Here is an 18,852-nt window from a genome sequence, read left to right on the forward strand (position 1 = left end):
GCTGGCATATTGAGTGCAGCACTTTCACAGCATCATCTTTCAGGATTTGAAATAGCTCAACTGGAATTCCATCACCTCCACTGGCTTTGTTTGTAGTGATGCTTCCTAAGGCCCACTTGACTTCACATTCCAGGATGTCTGTCTCTAGGTGAGTGATCACACCATCGTGATTACCTGGGCCGTGAAGATCTTTTTTGGTACAGTTCTTCTGTGTATACTTGCCACCTCTTCTTAATATCTTCTGCTTCTGTTAGGTCCATACCATTTCTGTCCTTTATTGAGCCCATCTTCGAATACAATATTTCCTTGGTATCTCTAATTTTCTTGAAGAAATCTCTAGTCTTTCCCGTTCTATTGTTTTCCTCTATTTCTTTGCATTGATCACTGAGGAAGGCTTTCTTATCTCTCCTGGCTATTCTTTGGAACTCTGCATTCAGATGGGAATATCTCTCCTTTTCTCCTTTGCTTTCCTTCCCCTTCTTTTCACAGCTATTTGTAAGGCCTCCTCAGACAGCCAATTTGCTTTTTCGCATTTCTTTTTCTTGGGGATGGTCTTGATTCCTGTCTCCTGTACAATGTCACGAACCTCCGTCCATAGTTCATCAGGCACTCTGTCTATCAGATTTAGTCCCTTAAATCTATTTCTCACTTCCACTGTATAATCCTTAGGGATTTGATTTAGGTCATACCTGAATGGTCTAGTGGTTTTCTCCACTTGCTTCAATTTCAGTCTGAATTTGGCAATAAGGAGTTCATGTTCTGAGCCACAGTCAGCTCCCGGTCTTGTTTTTGCTGACTGTATACAGCGTCTCCATCTTTGGCTGCAGAGAATATAATCAGTCTGATTTCGGTGTCGACCATCTGGTGATGTCCATGTGTAGAGTCTTTTCTTGTGTCGTTGGAAGAGGGTGATTACTATGACCAGTGCGTTCTCTTGGCAGAACTCTATGAGCCTTTGCCCTGCTTCATTCTGTACTCCGAGGCCAAATTTACCTGTTACTCCAGGTGTTTCTTGACTTCCTACTTTTGCATTCCAGTGCCCTATAATGAAAAGGACATCTTTTTTGGGTGTTAGTTCTAGAAGGTCTTGTAGGTCTTTATAGAACAGTTCAACTTCAGCTTCTTCGGCATTACTAGTCAGGGCATAGCCTTGGATTACCGTGATATTGAATGGTTTGCCTTGGAAAAGAACAGAGATCATTCTGTCGTTTTTGAGATTGCATCCATGTACTGCATTTTGGACTCTTTTGTTGACCACGATGGATGGCTACTCCATTTTTTCTAAAGGATTCCTGCCCACAGTAGTAGATATAATGGTCATCTGAGTTAAATTCAGCCATTCCAGTCCATCTTAGTTCGCTGATTCCTAGAATGTTGACGTTCACTCTTGCCATCTCCTGTTTGACCACTTTCAGTTTGCCTTGATTCATGGACCTAACATTCCAGGTTCCTATGCAATATTGCTCTTTCCAGCATCGGACCTTGCTTCTATCACCAGTCACATCCACAACTGGGTGTTGTTTTTGTTTTGGCTCCATCCCTCATTCCTTCTGGACTTATTTCTCCACTGATCTCCAGTAGCATGTTGGGCACCTACCGACCTGGGGAGTTCATCCTTCAGGGTCCTATCTTTTTGTCTTTTCATACTGTTCATGGGGTTCTCAAGGCAAGAATAGTGAAGTGGTTTGCCATTGCCTTCTCCAGTGGACCACATTCCATCAGACCTCTCCACCATGACCCATCCGTCTTGGGTGGCCCCACACGGGATGGCTTAGGTTCATTGAGTTAGACAAGGCTGTGTTCCTGTGATCAGATTGGCTAGTTTTCTGTGATTATGGTGTCAGTGTGTCTGCCCTCTGATGCCCTCTCTCAGTGCCAACCGAGAGTTATGTCTAATATAACTCCACCAAATATTTAGAATAGGTCAGAAAGATGTACCAGAGTGCAAGTTAGTTACCACCTCATAATGTAGCCCCTAACCAGGGATGTCCTTGGGAGGATGGCAGCCCGCCTCGCCCCACACTTACTGCTTCCTGTATGGAGAGATGGGACCACCGTCCTCCCCCGCAACCCCCGAGACCACACAAAGGGCAGCCCAGCCCCCCGCCGCAAGGTCCCCGATACTTAGAGACTCATATCCTGGGTATCCTTGAGCTCCGCACCCACTGCACACACCAAGAGTCGCTTCCTAGCTTTTTGTAAGACAGAAAGATTGCCTTTGGTTTCAGGACACTACAAACTCAGCACGGAGGTCATTCTGTGTACATCACAGATGTCAGCTCTGGCCTCTGTGGGTCCACGGGGGAGCAGGAAGCCTGGCGGCGCCCACGGTGCTCCGGTTTGTGGAGGAAGGCCGTTGGCCGCTTGCTGGGATTTGGGATCTGAAACAAACGATGAATTCTGACTCAGCCGCCGACCTGCCGCTCTGGTCTGTGGTGTCAGTGGGGATGTGGGAGGGGGGACGCTGTCACACGGTCTGGGGTCTGCAGGGTGGCCCAGCCCAAGTCCACTGCTTCAGGTCCCCCATCCCTGTGCTGGGCTGACATCACTCCATCCCAGGCCTCCAAACCTGTGGCCCTCCCAGCCACCCGGACACCCCCCACTGGACATGCACAGGCCCGGAGGAGCCCATCGGTCACCCCCACACACACCAGCTCACCCACCAGGGTGGCTCTCTGCAGCCACACCGCCATCCCCCCGCCCTCTGCTCCTGCCTGCCGACCAGCCTGGAGCTCAGCAAGGCCTCAAAACTGCTATCTTCCTTCTGACCTGGAGCCTACAAACAGCGCTCCGTCCTCCAGTTTCGCTGGAGAGCAAGCCCTTCCCCTCGCTGGGCCAGGTCTACTGCCGTCTCTGGGGATCTGTCCTCCGCAAGGCCACTACTGCTATTTTCCCAGCACAAGCCAGACCCCTCCATCCCTACTTCAAACCTTCCCTATCTGTTAATAGAAACACTGGAGGGCTCTCTCCCGAGCACCTGCCATGTTTCAGGACTGAGCCGGGGGCTCCCCAAAGCCTCACAGACACCTAATGAGAAGAGGATCACCCCAGGGAACAGGGGAGAAAGCCGAGGTCCACGACTTTCAGGACAAAATCCCAGAGTCATTACTGGAACCAGGCCCTTCTTGCTCATTAGTTTTCAGAATTCAGGAAGCATTAGGACTTGGGTCATGTTAACAATGCGGATGGCCGGGTTCTAACCCAAGAGACCGGGATTCAGGGAGTCTGAGGTCAGACGGGAATCTGCAGTAACAGGCAGCAGCCCCCCTCACCCCGCCCCAAACGACAACACACACACACACACACACACACACACACACACACACACACACACACACACGGAAAGGGGCCCTGCCCCCTCTCCCTGCCCCACCCCTCCCGGTGCCTCAAGTACCCAGAGCCACTCCCTTTAGGCAAACCAGTGCTACCTGTCCATTGGCCCCGCCCCTGCTGCATCAGCCAGCTCTCTCCTCTCTGCCATCAGGATGGGCTCAGTGGGGGACTTCCCTGGCGGTCCAGTAGCTAAGACTCTGTGATCCCAGTGCAGGGGGCCGGAGTTTGATCTCTGGCCCGGGAACTAGACCCCACATGCCACAACTCAAGATCCCACGTGCTGAAACTAGGACCTGGCCCAGCTAAATAAATAACTTTTAAAAAAATGACGCTCCATGGACACACCTCCCTGGGTGTCCGCACACCCTCTGCAGCTGAGTCTTGGTCACTGGCTCCCAGCAGGTTCACTGGGACCGCTGATGGGCTCAGCGCCTCCTGTAAGGCAGGGTCTCAGGCACCAGGGGACATGCTCCCTGACATCTCTTCAGGGCCCGATGACATTCCTAGGATGGTGCGTGAGGCCTGAGCAGATGAGAGGGTGCCTGGTGGACCCCCAGACCCACAGCCAAATCACCTACCTGGACGCGGGGAGCAGATGCACCATGGCCTGAGAACACAGGTGGGAGGTGGCCCACCACAGCCACTGGATGTCACTGGGCATGTCCGGAAGCCACGTCACCAGTCTGCAGGAGGGAAATGCAGAGACACACCCCTTGTATGCAGGTGAAGACAAGCCACAGCAAAAGGACGAGAAGAAACCCCGCCCGAAGGCAGACATCTGACGACAGTGCCATCATCCAGGTAAACGGCCAGGGTCACTTCTCACCCCAAGCTGATAAATTCTGCAAGGCAAGCCCACCTAAAAGCCCTAAAGCAAAATGGGGCCACTTTGGATTCAGGAGAGCTCAAGGGACTTACATGGAGAAAAAAGGCCTGGGTCTTCGAAGACCCCGCTCCTCTGGGGCAGCGTGGACCCTGACACACAGCATCTTCTGGTTGAAACACCACCCCTGCACCCACATGGAAGGTGCTCGGCCACATGCACGCCCACAGACGAAGCTGCCAAGGAGGCCTGACCTCTGCCCTCCAGGCCTCCAACACCCCAGACACGAAAAGGACCCCATGTCTCGGGCTTTAGGAAATGTCAGCAGAGGACTCCCCTGGCGGCTCAGTGGTGGAGCGCGCCTGCCAACGCAGGAGGCGTGAGTTCCAGCCCTGCTCCAGGGAGATCACACATGCCACAGGGCAACTAAGCCCGCGCGCCACAACTAGCGAAGCCCGCGCGCCACAACTAGAGAAGTCCGCGCGCTTCTTGGTCTGAAAACCAAGCACAACCACAACAAATAAATAAAAGAACTTATCAAACTATTCTTTTTAAACAAAAGGAAGGAAAAAATATGCCAGAGCTGCCCGCCCTCCTCCCAGGGCGAGGCAGGTGGCTGAGTGGTGGGGCTGGGGAGTGATCTGGGAGGTCCAGTAGAGCCAGAGAACTGAGCTGGAGTTTGAAGGACGGCTGGGACTTTCAAGGGCTTCTCTCACAGCTCAGCTGGTAAAGAATCTGTTAGCAATGCAGGAGACTCTGCTTCTACTCCTGGCTGGGGAAGATCTGCTGGAGAAGGGAGAGGCTACCCAGTCCAGGATTCTTGGGCTTCCCCTGTGGTTCAGCTGGCAAAGAATCCGCCTGCAATGCAGGAGACCCCGGTTCGATCCCTGGGTTGGGAAGATCCCCTGGAGAAGGGAAAGGCTCCCCACTCCAATACTCTTGGCCTGGGGAATTCCATGGACTGGATAGTCCATGGGGTCGCAAAGAGTCGGGCATGACTGAGTGAGCTTCACTTTCACTTTGGGACTTTTAAAAAGACAGACTGAAAGACATGCTGACTACGTTGCTAAAAAGAAAATAAACAGTAAAGTAGACGTGAAGAAAATGGAGGGAAAACAAATGCCCAGGAACCTAGCAGCCACACAGCTTAGGCCTCGGGATCCTTCCGACACACCAGGAGTAAATCCCCCTCCCTCCCAAAAATGTAGACCTGCAAGAAGTGACAAACCTAGGCGTCGGGGTGGCCAGGGGCTCGCCAACCAGGCACCTTTCCAGGGTGTTCCACGCAGACTGTGAGCTCCACCCGGATGTGTAAGGAGCCAGGCTCTGAGCTGAATCCTCACCCGACCCCCCAGCCCCGAGAGGAAGCCACAAAGCCACGGGCAGTGTTCACCTCTGGACCACAGCGATGGCAGACTCCACGGGCAGTGTGCAGGGCAGCATCACGTAGGACATGATCTTAACTGGGAAGAAGCTGAAAATCTTGTTTATGCACCCGTCTCGGCTTCTCATTGCATTCCTCAGTGCTAAAAAACACAAGTCAGAGGTCTGTTTCCCACCAGCGTAAAAACCAAACCACCTTCCCCAGCTGGTGCCGGGAATTTCTATAAATCCTACCAATCCTGGCAGCTATGCAACAGAAAGTGAAAAACTGAAAGTGAAAATTTCTCATCATGTCCCAGTCTTTGTGACCCCATGGACTGTAGCCTGCCAGGCTCCTCTGTTCATGGGATTCTCCAGGCCAGAATACCGGAATGGATAGCTTCCCTTCTCCAGGGGATCTTCCCAAGCCAGGGATCGAACCCAGGTCTCCCACATTGCAGGTGGGTCCTTCACCATCTGAGTCACCAGGGAAGGAATCAGAATCTATCACAAATGAGATCAGATGTGGGATGTGCCTACACAGCCCTTGGATCGCTGACAGGACACAGGGTCCCTTTTAAAGAGTTTCTTTTTAACAGACTCCCTGGAGAAGGGAATGGCAGCCCACTCCAGTATTCTTGCCTGGAGAATTTCATGGACAGAGGAGTCTCCTGGGCTACAATCCATGGTGTCGCAAACAGCTGGACACAACTGAGCAGCATTCATTACTACTTCATTTTTAAATTTATTTATTGAATTTATTTGGCTGTGCTGAGTCTTAGTTGTGGCATGTGGTATCCAGGTCCTGGGCCAGGGATCAAAACTGCATTGAGTCTTAGTCACTGCATTGAGTCTTCCAGAATGGAAATCCCACTTCACTTTAAATTCCTTTTGGAGGCGGACACAAACATCTCAAATCTCCCCAGCCCAGGCTTCATGACCTTTTCTTTGCATCTGCAGTTGGATTCCCCTCTTCCACCCGGACCCGCTAGCCGTCTGTTTTCCCGATGTGATGACCTCACGATGCCGCAGATCACAACAACCGGAGCAGCTGTAGGATACTGCAACTCCTAGGGCATTAGTGCCTGAGGCAAGAAACAGCGGCCCTTTCATCTTTGCTGCTGTTCAGCCTCAGTCGTGTCTGAAGACTGCAGCACGCCAGGCCACCCTGTCATTCACTGTCTCCTGGAGCTTGCTCAAACCCATGCCCATCGTGTCGGTGATGCCATCCAACCATCTCATCCTCTGTTGACCCCTTCTTCTCCTGCCCTCAATCTTTCCCAGCATCAGGGTTTTTTCTGATGAGTCAGTTCTTTGCATCAGGTGGCCAAAGTATTGGAGTTTCCGCTTCAGCATCAGTCCTTCCAGTGAATATTCAGGACTGATCTCCTTCAGGATGGACTGCTTGGATCTCCTTGCATCCAAGAGACTCTCAAGAGTCTTCTCCAGCACCACAGTTCAAAAGCATCTATGCTTGCGCGCTCAGCTTTCTTTATACTCCAACTCTCACATCCATACACGACTGCTGGAAAACCCACAGCTTTGACCAGATGGAACGAAGACCCAGTGCAACTGAAAATAAATTTAAACAAACAAACAAACAAACCCAGCTGCAATGTTATGTGCCAGCCTGGATGGGAGGAGGGTTTGGGGGCGAATAGATACCTGTATGGCTGAGTTTCTTCACTGCTCACCTGACACCATCACGACACTGTTAATCGGTTCTACCCCAATATAAAATGTCTTTGGTGTTAAATAAATAAGTAAAATACAAACTCAGCTGGAGCTTGTTTTCCTCTGGCCATGACCGCATGGGAAGGGAGACAGAGCAAGGACTCAGGGGGATAGGAGGTCCATGCGGGGAGGCGGGAGCCCCACCAACCTGCGCTGGTCACTCTGCCCTGCTTCTTCCCAAGCAGCAGCTCGCCCTTCCTCCACAGCTCACGGGGAGGCCGCCCTTCCTGCTCTGAAAGGGTCACCGACCACCGCCTCCTCTGTGCGCCCCCTCCCCACCCCCCAGAGCCAGTACCCATGGTGAGCTTGGGCGACAGGGTCTCCAGGACGCTCTCGTCCCAGGAGAGCACCCCAAGGCGCACTTGTTCCAGCAGCTCCTCTCGCTCAGGCCACGCCTCCCGGGTGGCCACGCCCAGAAAAGGCTCCAGGCTCTCAGGCTCCGCCTCTGGCTCCGACTCTGCTGGGGACACACTCAGGCACAGATGGGGCCCGTCGCGGATGCCTGCGAAGGGCACGGAAACAAAACCCATCAGGCGATTTCGGGCAAGGGGTCACTACTCGCCCAGCTACCCTGCCCACCCAGTTAGAGGGAAGCTAACAGGCCTGTTAGGACACGGCGGGGATCCACCTGGGAATAATCTGCCTGGGATCCACCCTGCTCCACCTCCCTTTTCTAACACGGAAAGCGCAGTGTGGGCCTTTGAAGCTGGATGGAGGAGGCGGGCAGCTGGCTCGGTCACTCACCAGCCTGTGGGCTCTAGAGCCACACGTGGACCCAGGAGGTTCAGAGGGAAGGATGATAACTGATTTATGACAACTGCACCACTGGTGAAGCCCAATGTTCCAGACCCTGCAGCAGCCACGCAACTGCTCCCAGCTGAGTGCTGAGGAATCAGAAGCCCAGAGAGGTGAAGCGAATTGCCTAAAGTCACACAGCCGACAAGCGTCAGAGCGAGATTCGAACCCAGGTCTGACATCAACGATGGCACCCTTCCATCACACGACGTCGGAAAGAAGCCACAGGTCGGGGAGTCTGTGCTGGCCCTGCCCTGGGTGCCAGGGCTCAGGGGCTGATCCCAGTGGGTGGTTCCTGCTCTCACGCTGGGTGGGGACGGGAGGACGGGTAGACTTGGATGCCCACGCCTTCCCTGGCTCACCTCTCGCTTCCAACCTTGGGGTTAAAAGCCCAGGGGCTGTCCCTACATGCCCCCCGCCTCACTCCCAAGCTACACCTCCCACTTCGACTCCCTTGGATCTTTCCAGCCTCTGACAGACACACAACTCAGCCTCTGGAGACCTATTCTCTCTTAGGAATGTTTCAGAGAATCTGTTACCAGGGAATACCTGCCCTGCCCCCATGCATCCTCTAGTGAACCCCAAGGAAGCCAGGTTGACCGAGGCAGAACCTTGCTTAGATCCTTAAACCCAAACCCAGCACCAATGCTGCAAGCGCCCAGCCCCACGCCAGGATTTAGAATTACTAAGATCAGCTGGCATCATTTACTCCAAAGTCCTTTTGCTACGGATGTGGAAACAGAGGCCCAGAGAGAGGAGTGGCTTGCCCAAAGTCACCAAGTGACTTCTATAGGGTCCCTCATTGTCTTTTATTCCCAGCTGGCTCCCAAATTTCAATCCCAGTCCAGGCCTGCTGTCTAGAACCTCGAATTCTGACATCACTATGCCTCCTGGGTGCATGCCTGCTAAGTTGCTTCAGTCATGTCCGACTCTGAGACCCCATGGACTGTAGCCCGCCAGGCTCCTCTGTCCCTGGAGATTCTCCAAGCAAGAATACTGGAGTGGGTTGCCAGGCCCTCCTCCAGGGAGTCTTCCCGACCCGGGGAACGAAGCTGCATCTCCCGCAACTCTCGCATTGGCAAGTGGGTTCTTTACCACGAGCGCCACCTGGCAAGGCCCAATGCCGCCTGCCCAACCACCCAAATCTGTCCCAGGGCACCACCCATGGGGCTCTCAAGCTTTCCTGCAGGACCCGTGCCCTCCCAAGGGCCCAAACCGAGAGCGCCGCCCTCTGCTCCGGTCCTGACCACAGAAGCCAAGGGCAGAGCTTAATCCCCAAGTCCTCCTCCTTGGGGACCTCTGGTTGGTCGTCTCCCAGTCCTGTCCCCTCAGGCCCCTTCCAGCTCCCCAAGCCCACGGCGGCCACCTTGACCGGGGATGTTGGCCTAACCCTCTGTAGCGCGGCCATGGGCCCTGGCAAAGCTCCCTCTGCCTGCCCCCACTCCAGCGTCAGCAGCCCGCCATGGCTCCCCATGGCTGTGAGATCCAAGCCCCTCACCACCTCCACGAGGCCCAGCCTTGCCCCTCTTTCCACTCACCCCCATTCCTGCCTCCCCGAATCTGTTCCTCTGTCCCCCACCCCCACCACTCCAGTGACACACGCCTTCTTTCCACCTCGAAGACTGTCTGCAGGCCTCATGCTCACATACCCCCATGCCTAAAACATTCCTGTTCACCCTCAAAGCATCACTGCAGATTCGCATCCTCCCAGGAGCCCTGCTTTCCCTTTCCTTGCAGAACCCACCCCCCGCCCACCAACTGAACCCCATCTGAATCTACAGCATCCTGTATGATCCTGCCAGGGCACTGAGCACTCCGTCAGCCTTCTATGTACGTACCTGCCCTCCTCCCCAGTCTCAAGACTAAGCTCCAGGCAGGCAGAGGCCACATCTGTCTATCCACTGTGGAGTCCCAAGTACACAGCCAATTGCTTAGCACCCAGAAGGTATGCAGTAAGCACTTTCTGAGTGGATAAATACATGTGCATCCCATGAACCACACCAGCTCCTTGGTCTAGGACACAGACTACTTCAAATAATCAATGACTGTACCAACTGTTAGTATCGGGGAAAATAGCTCAAAACATCACTAATAGTTGGTTCCACACTAACATTTGAAGAACCCAAGTTCCCCAGCCCAGACTATCCAGGACCTTTCCCCAGAACACAGGTGGGCTGGTGGACACGGCCCACACCTGGCTGGAGGCAGCTCTCCTGATGGCTTCACCTGGGACCCAGAAGCCGTTTCTCTCCCTTCCTCATCAAACTAAAGGTTCACAATTGTTCAAGCAGTAATGAAAAAGAAAGCAGCTGCCTTCGGTTGGCAGACAGGGACACTTCAGAGGGCGAGGAACCCGGGGCTGTGACCTCTGTAGGGTCAGCATGGTTGACCCCAGCTCTGCTCCCCGGAATGCGGGCCATGGCTGCCTCCGTCTCCCCATCTGTAAAATGGGGGCAACGATTTCCTATCTCTCAGGGCCGAGCCAGATGGCAGGTGAGTGTGCTGAGCATTGGGTGGTGGATCCAGCACGGTTCCCCTGGTGACCAAGACTGTGAACAGAAAGCTGGCTCAAAGGGCACGGCTGTCGCCCCCACCATACGCACCATTCTTCTCCAAGAACCTGAGCGCGTCTAAATATCCTTGAAGGCACATCTCTCCAAGCACCTGTGAACAAGCCACGTGAGGTTAACCGCAGGCGGAGTCACCACGCGCCATTCCTTTCAGCATCACCTGAAGATGGCAGGCTCAGAGAAAGAATCCTCCGAGCTCCGAGTCGATGCCATGTGTGGACGGGGCTCTGTGCTACCGGGAGAAGGCAGCCCCGCTTCCTGGCAGGACTCGACTCGAACGACACCCGCTCTGCGCACAGCCCAGGCTGGCGCCCCAGCATGACGGGAGCTGGTTCCTCTGGTCTCCTTTGGTCCCTGGACAAGCCTCCATCCTCACAAATAGCGGGGCCTGATCTGCTTGTCGTGGGACATTGGGCTGCCTCCTCTGCACTCAAACCACACGGGCACCCGATGCTGTGGCCCAGCCTTCTCTCCACCTGTGAGCACACACCGCCAGGTACGCCATATGGCATGGCCTTCTTTCTCCCCAGAGAGCTGTCACTGTGCAGATTCTACCAACTTTCTTACTCTATCAGGGTGGTAAGGTCCACCACACTATAGCGACAACCAAGAAAAGATTAAACGAGTTTCCCATGTGGTCCAGCAGTTAAGACTCCACGCTTTCACTGCCAAGAACCCAAGTTCAATCCCTTAAGATCCTACAAGTCTCAAGGCAGAGCTGGGGGTGGGGGAGATTCAGCCACCACATGCAGTGTAATTCCTGACCATGGCTGCCAAGAATCACTGGGGGACTTCCCTGGTGGTCCAGTGGGTCAGGCTCTGCACTCCCGAGCCAGGGGCTTTCAATCTCTGGTCAGGGAGCTAGATCTTGTGCCACAACTAAGACCCAGTGTAGCCAAATTAATTAATTAATTTAAAAAGAGAATCGTTTGGATAATTAAAAAAAAAGACAGCCTACTGCCCAAGCTGTGATGTGCTATGACCAGTCGTGTCCAACTCTTTGCCAACCCCATGGACTGTAGCCCGCCAGCCTCCTCTGTCCATGGGATTTCCCAGGCAAGAATACTGGAGTGGGTTGCCATTTCCTCCTCCAGGGGATCTTCCCGACCCAGGGACCCAACCTGAGTCTCTTGCATCTCGTGCATTGGCAGATGGATTCAGGCTGTGGATACTTAAGCCTTAGCCCCTGGAAGTGGGATCTCAGTGGCGACCCCCAGCCCTCCCTTTCAGTGGCCCGGGGGGATTCTGGTGACCAGCAGGAGGCAGCACTGGGCTGAGTCCCTTTTCCAGGCTGGGGTTTGTTGCTGCTGGTCAGTCAGTGTGGAGGACAGCTGCTGCTCTGCTCGCTCAGTCGGGTCCGACTCTTTGTGACCCTTTGGGCTGTAGCCCGCCAGGCTCCTCTGTCCCTGGGATGTTTCAGGCAAGCATACTGGAGTGCCTTGCCATTCCCTTCCCCCGACTCAGGGATTGAACCCACTTCTCCCGCGTCTCCTGCATTGCAGGCAGATTCTTTACCCAGTGAGCCATCAGGGAAGCCTGAAGAGCTGCTGGGTCCCCTGGCAAAGAGGGATGCAAAGGGGAGAGCAGCACCCCCAGAACTCAGAGCCCCCCTCACCTTGACATCCGGGGGGAAGACCGACTGGAACATCAGGCAGAGGTTCTCTGTGCAGAAGTGCATGTTGAGCCTGGTGAAGCCTTCGTGAAGTAAGAACGTGGACTTGACTCTGGGGCAGATGTCGCTCTCCCCATAGAAGGGAGACACAGTGATGGTTGTTTTGGAATCAATGAAGGGTAAGTTATCACTTATTCCTCCATCCACATATCGCTTTTAAGGGAGAAGGAAAAAGGAAAAAAGCACACACTGTCAGAAGCTCTGGGCTGGAGTTTTCTGTGTGTTTCAGATTAGGGACAGAGACTTCTCAGAGCCGCAGGCAGACCTAGTGAGAGAACAGGGAGCTTGGAACAACTCGCAGCAAACCCCTAGTGAGCATTTCTGCGCCAGCAGGCTGCAGGCGGGCACTCAGGACTGCCACATGCTGCTGTGTGCTCCGCGGTGCTCCGCCCAGCCGGGAGCGCCCCCAGGCGAGTCCATGCAACTTGCCTCCACTAGGGGCGCTGTGTGCACTCAGGGCAGAGTGTGATGTAGATCAGGCTGAAAGGGAGACAGATGTCATGGGTTCAATTCCAGAGGCCCCCAGCTGCTGGAGCAATCTCGGACAAGACACTTAACCTGCGGTCCTGACTCTCTGCCCACACCTGGGCAATGAGGACCAGCACTGGAGACTTAAATGACGTGGTGAACCTGGGACCTGAGCTCTTAAAAAATGGCATCTTATCCCACAGCTACGGTGCATTTGGGGTAAGTACTGTGAGAATCCGTTTTCCTATATTCCATGGTAAGCGCTCTGTCACTCTGTTGCGTCCAACTCTTTACGACCCCATGGACGGTAGAGGCAAAAGGCTTTCTTCATTTGGGACAGGATTCAGGGGCCCAGGGGCCCTGAACCCACCGCCTTGTCTTCCTTTTTTTTTTTTTTTTTCAAAGATGCTTATGGGATCTTGTTTCCTGGACCAGAGATGGACCCAGGCCCCTGGCAGTGAAAGTGCAGACTCCTAACCACTGGACCACCAGGGAATTCCCAGGAACACAGTTTAAAAGTGGACTTACCACGCCTCTGAAGGAAGGGGGGATCAAGCCAAAGACGACAGGGATGTAGCAGGAACAATACAAGGCCTGAGAAGACAAAAGAGAGTGAAACCACAGCACAGCCCAGAGCAGGCAGCCTTTTACCCCTGGGCCTTTACAAGCCTTCTCCAAGCAAGGAGAGCAATGAGCCTGAAAGCGCTGTTGGCAGAGCCGCTGCTTTACTAAATGGTTGAATGAAAACATCCAGCCCACAAACTTACTATTTCAGCATGCCTGCCTGCCCAGTGGCATCTGACTCTCTGTGACCCTGATGGACTGTAGCCCGCCAGGGTCCTCTGTCTATGGGGTTTTCCAGGCAAGAATGCTGGATCAGGGAGCCATCTCCTCCTCCAGGGGATCTTCCTGACCCAGGGATCGAACCTGCATCTCCTGCATCTATCGGCACCACAGGCAGGTTTTTACCACTGCGCCACCTGGGAAGCCCAGGGTCCAAGTATAACTTCAGACTTAAACCTCCCGTCTCTGCTCCCCACGAGGGTCCCACTGGGCCATCACAGACAGGACCAACTAGTTGCTGACTAGCTGATTGCCTGGCAAGGAGATTAGATGAGGGCTTTGCAATTACTGCCATTCATCAGAATCTCCTGGAAAGCTTGGCCAACCACAGACTCGGGGCCCCACCCCTAAGATTCTGAGGAGGCAAGTTGGAGGCGGGGCCTGAGAGCCTGAGATACTGCTGCCTGGTCGCCCAGGGACCACGCTCTGCGCCTCACCGGCTAGCGAGCATAAGCATGATGTAACACTGGTGCAACGAGAGAAAAGAGCTCCTGTGGGGATGCGTGGGTGCTGGGTGCCTAGAAAATGCTCCTGGAAACAGCTTAGGCGGAAGACGACACTGGCTGCTGGGAAGCAGCTGGTTACCTATGCCAGGCAGCTTGCTCGTCCGGACCCGTGTTAAGTGAAATGACGCCCAAGGCATTCTCACAAAAGACATCAGCCAAACCAAACGGTATTTTGATGTCACCAATGATCTTCTCTGTGCTAGAGCCAGAGGACAGAGGTAACGGAGACACGGTTCCACCCTTGTGGGGCTTCAGTGGACACGTCCTCATTAAGGAACAGGCATCGTTGGGAGGAGGGCCACACACATAAGGTCCCTGGAGCAGGGCTTATGATCCAAGTCGGGAAGGAGGGGGAGACACTGTCTGAACCTGACACCGTCTGGGACACCCCAGGGTTGCACATGCTGTGGACCGGACCGCTGGAGGCACACAGCTTACATCACTCTGGTACAGTGAAGCCAACCAGCATCACGGGCAACCAGGTTCTCTTGCATCTTAAGTAAAAACTGGGGCCGATTGGCCTACAACAGCCCCTCCCTGTGTTGCTTCCAAAACAAAATGGCCCTTCCGACTAGACAGTACCAGATAAACAAACCGCTTACGTCCACGACTTCAGCTTTGGAATGAAAATCCGACACCAGCACGTTTTCTCCGTCGGACACCCTGGTAAGTGACATGACCATCTTGCCAGAGAGCAGCTGGTGGACGTTGTCGGGGAGGTGTCTGTGGAGACCGTCTCGGATGTACTTGCTCAAGCTGAAGGCTGGGTGGAGGATCCCCAAGTTCCGGCTCCTGGCGGTCCGGACGAGGTCCATGAGGATCCGCAATCTCTGCTCTGGGTGCGTGAGGTGGGGAGAAGGGAGGTGTGGGGGTGGAGAGAGAAATATGCAAAGGAATGTACCACCCTGGAGGCGGGAATTGCTTTGTGGTGGGACCAGGAACCTGATGGCAAGGAAGCTGCCGACCCTCCCCTTTGTCTAAGCCTGGGCTGCCATATCCGGCCAGTGGTTAGTCCACACTGATGGGTAAAAGACACACCGGATCGCAAGGGCTTAGAACGACAATAACAACAAAAACATTGACTCTCTCACAGATGATGTTTTGTATTGATTAGATGTGAAAATGGTAATATTTTGGCTATACTGGGATCAAGAAAACACATTTCACTGATGTCTTTTACTTCTTCCATGTGATTCAATGGACATGAATTTCAGAAAATTCTGGGAGATACTGAAGGACAGGGAAGCCTGGTGTGCTGCAGTTCATGGGGTCACAAGGAGTCAGACACGATTCAGCGACTGAACCACAACAACTAGGAAACATGAGATTTACATATTCCTGTTGGTCGGAGCCGTTCCTGACCCACCCAGGCCAGAGGAACGGGCCTCCAGAGGCCCAGGGAGCCCTCTCTTTGTCTTCATCCCTGCATCAAGGCCAGATGCCATGAACCCACAGCATCAGAGCTTGAGCATGGATGGGCCTAACCCTGCAGGGAGCAGACAGCAAGTGCAGGCTGGGACCTGACTTTGAATCCTGTCTCTTGCTTACTAGCTGAGCAACTTCAACACGTTACATCCCTGCTTCTGAGCCTCAGACAGTATGTTTTGAACATGGGACAACACTCACCTACATTTTGGAGACAGAAAAGGTTAGGTACACTGAAATCTGTACACGGTCAACGCAGAGGAAGCACCTCATATTTTCTTATTTATTTAAGCATAACATAAAAACATATTTTCTTATTTACTTGTCTGCACCAGGTCTTAGTTGGGGCACACAGGATCTTTGATCTTCATTGTGGCAGGCTAGCGCTTCCATTGCAGCATGCAAATTCCCAGTTGCAGCATGAGAACTCTTCGTTGTGACATGTGGGATCTAGTTCCCCAACCAGGGATGGAACCCGGGTCCCCTGCATTGGGAGCATGCAGTCCTAGCTACTGGACCACCAAGGAAGTCCCTAGACTTAACTTTTAACCTCTGGAAAGGGAAAGAGTCACTCAGCCCTGTGGACCATAGCCCGCCAGGCTCCTCTGTCCATGGGGATTCTCCAGGCAAGAATACTGGAGTGGGTTCTCATGCCCTCCTCCAGGGGATCTTCCCCACCCAGGGATCGAACCTGGGTGTCCTGCAGTGCAGGCAGATTCTTTACCATCTGAGCCACCAAGGACACTTTTAACCTCTAATGCTACAATTGTCAAACCGTCTAGTGGACACAGGGCCCACTCACGCTCCATTTGACCTCACTCACTGGCCTGGTCCCCTCTGGTGGTCTGCACTACCCTGGCAGGCAGGGCTACCCCTGTCCCAGTCCGAGCCCTGGTCGTCCACAGATGTGGGGATGCAGAGGGCCCGGACACGCCAGCAGGCCCTGACCCACTTCTGACTCCACTGGGCTCTCCCTGCACATGTGGCCCCTTTGAGCCCAGACAGAAGGCGCATGACTGCACAGAGCTGCTTGGTTCTGCCAGGCTCTCCTTCCAGGTCAGCCCTGCTTGAGAGGTGCGCTCAGGAACCCTGCCCAAGCCACAGGGCCTGGGAATGCTCCCCGGAGCTCCCCAAAGTCAGACGGGCAGTTAAAGCAGGAAACCGGGGCTCTTAGACTCTGGGGAGCACTTCTTGCCAAAACCTCCAGACCCTTTCGGGGGACTTGGTGGTCCCGAGCCTCCTCCTGCAAGCCCAGCGCCCCGCTGGGCTGGAGTCCGCTGACTTCCTGTGCTGGGGTCTGTGCATTTGAATCAATGAAACATTTGACCATCTGGATGTCTCCAGGTCACAAGCTGAGACACAAGGGTTGGCTTTTATCACAGCTCAAGTCCAAGCTCTGCGGACTGCCCGTGTGTCCAGTCTAGTCGTCCCCGAGGTCACATTTCCTGCTCTTTGCCCCTCTCCTTCTCAATGGAGACGGTTGCCAGCATGGCCTCTCCCAATCCCCACCTCGCAATCAGCCCAGGGTCTGCTCACTGATCCTATCCAATGGCAGGGCTGCGAGTATTGGCAAGGGATTCCTGGCCTCCAGGAACAGTCATTCCCTGCTGGCAGTGCCCAACACAGCCATCCCTGGGTAGAGCAAAAAGTAAACGGTTGAGGAAGCCCAGAAAAACAGGGGCCAGTGGGCCAGTGAAAAGAAGCTCTATCGCCCTGTGTGGGCGCCAACAGCCGCACTCGCTCCAGGCTCTGCTCCCTGGCCAAAACCGCAGGCCATGGATGCCAGACCCTAGTAATTCAGGCCCGCTGGCCACCAGCCTCGGTCCTCCCCTCCCTCCGGTTTCCACGTGGACGGAGACCTTCACTAGGACAAGATTGAAACACCCAGGACCTGTTTCCAGGGCATTGTGCAGGGACGTGGTGGGGAAGATGGGATGGGAATGTCCGGTCCCCTAAAGGGTCTCAAACACCAGGAAAGGAGGAGAGGAGACAACTTTCCTAATTCCTCTCCTCTCCCCAAAACATCTCTCCTCAACACCCTTTCACCCCAAACCAGCTAGCTGCCCTCTAGAGGCACCCAGGCGCCCCCCTCCTGCCCCAGGGTTGGGCGGAGGTCAAAGGCCCCAGGGGGCGGCGGGGAGAGGGGTGTCTAAGCCCTTCCAGTCTCCAGAGGGAAGAAGGTACCCACCCCTGCCTGGGACACAGCCCCAAACCTCCCTCCTGGCCGCACTTAGGGCAAATGGGAATTCCGCTCCCGCGATCCGTCATGCCCCCTCCTCCCCGTCGCTTAGACCACCTGGCTCTAGTCTCGGAGTGGGGTGGGGGGCTTCCTCCAAGACTGGGCAGCAAAAGGGAGGTGAGGCGAGGATGCGCTCCGGGATTCCACGCCCCGCTTTCAGGGCTCCCCGGCGCCGGGCGAAAAAGGTGCACTGGAGGACGCAACTGTTTGAGGGGAGACCCCGGGTTTACCCGCGCAGGGCCCGCTTCCAGCCCCGGCTCCCAGCGCACGCCCCATCCCGGCGCGGAGCCCAGGACCTACCCAGCGGGATCCCGGCGAGGTAGAAGGCGCAGTGCAGCGCGCCCGCCGAGGCGCCGAAGAACTTGCGCGCCTGGCGAAGGAGGTGCGGGGCGCGCTCGCTGAGGCAGCTGGTCACCCCGACGTAGTAGAAGCCCAGGAAGCCGCAGCCGGCGAAGGACAGGCTCCAGCCGCGCTCAGGGTCGTACATAGCGGCGGCAGGTTGGGGCGGCGGGGCCGGGGTCCGAGCGCGCCCAGGCTCCGTCCGGCGCCCACCCTGGCTCTCCGCCGGGTCAGGGCGCTGCAGCCCGGGTTATTCCCGGCGCGACGTCACCGGCCCCGTCCCCGCCCCGCTCGGACCACGCGAGTGAGCCTCTGGGCGGCCCAATGCGGACAGCGCGGCCACCCCGCCCTCCCCGGAGGCGGAAGGCTGGGAGGGGTCTGGACCCGGCGGAGGAGAGGAGAGCAGAAGACCTGTGCCAGGTGAGGGTGGAGAGGGAAGTTCCCGCAGCTCCGTAGACAGTGGAGATGGAGAGCTCCCTTGCCGGTTCCTTTTCATCCCTTAAACCAGTTAGAACTTTACAGCTGCCTACTTAACGTTCTTTGTTTAAATTTTTAATTTTTTTTTTTTTTAAATTTTCCGTAGTCCTGTGTCTTCTTTTCTGCGCCAGGGGACCTCCTCTTCACTGCAATGCCTGGGTTCTTGCAGTGCGTTCTCTTGTCGCCAAGCGCATGCCCCAGGCACACCGGCTTCAGCAGTTGCAACACTTGGGCTCAGGAGTTGCAGCGCGTGGACTTTTAGGACG

At 54.9% G+C, this 18,852-nt stretch overlaps 1 protein-coding gene across 2 annotated transcripts; it reads right to left on the reverse strand.

The window, feature by feature from the left end:
• Positions 1-1,758: 1,758 nt before the first annotated feature.
• PNPLA3 (patatin like phospholipase domain containing 3) lies at positions 1,759-18,345 on the reverse strand. Of its 2 annotated transcripts, XM_043881123.1 has the most exons (9): positions 18,071-18,345; positions 14,709-14,941; positions 13,286-13,351; positions 12,233-12,442; positions 10,651-10,711; positions 7,548-7,754; positions 5,550-5,682; positions 3,912-4,016; positions 1,759-2,381 (listed from the first exon to the last, which is right to left on the reverse strand). In XM_043881123.1, the coding sequence occupies exons 1-9, from the start codon at positions 18,255-18,257 to the stop codon at positions 2,276-2,278; spliced, it is 1,308 nt and encodes a 435-aa protein (XP_043737058.1). In that variant the 5' UTR covers positions 18,258-18,345; the 3' UTR covers positions 1,759-2,275. The 2 variants fall into 2 exon arrangements, with proteins under 2 accessions (XP_043737058.1, XP_043737059.1); XM_043881124.1 differs by lacking the exon at positions 12,233-12,442.
• Between the last annotated feature and the right edge of the window lie 507 nt (positions 18,346-18,852).

This window comes from Cervus elaphus, chromosome 22 (assembly GCF_910594005.1).
Source record: "Cervus elaphus chromosome 22, mCerEla1.1, whole genome shotgun sequence".
NCBI lineage: Eukaryota > Metazoa > Chordata > Mammalia > Artiodactyla > Cervidae > Cervus > Cervus elaphus.

Coding starts and splice junctions, on each gene's coding strand:
- PNPLA3 (XM_043881123.1), bottom strand. CDS start 18,257: ATGTACGACCCTGAGCGCGGCTGGAGCCTGTCCTTCGCCGGCTGCGGC. Junction 13,352..14,708: donor CCAAAGCTGAAGTCGTGGAC/GTAAGCGGTTTG, acceptor TTGTCTTCTCAG/GCCTTGTATTGTTCCTGCTA. Junction 4,017..5,549: donor GCCATCGCTGTGGTCCAGAG/GTGAACACTGCC, acceptor TCCCTCCTGCAG/ACTGGTGACGTGGCTTCCGG.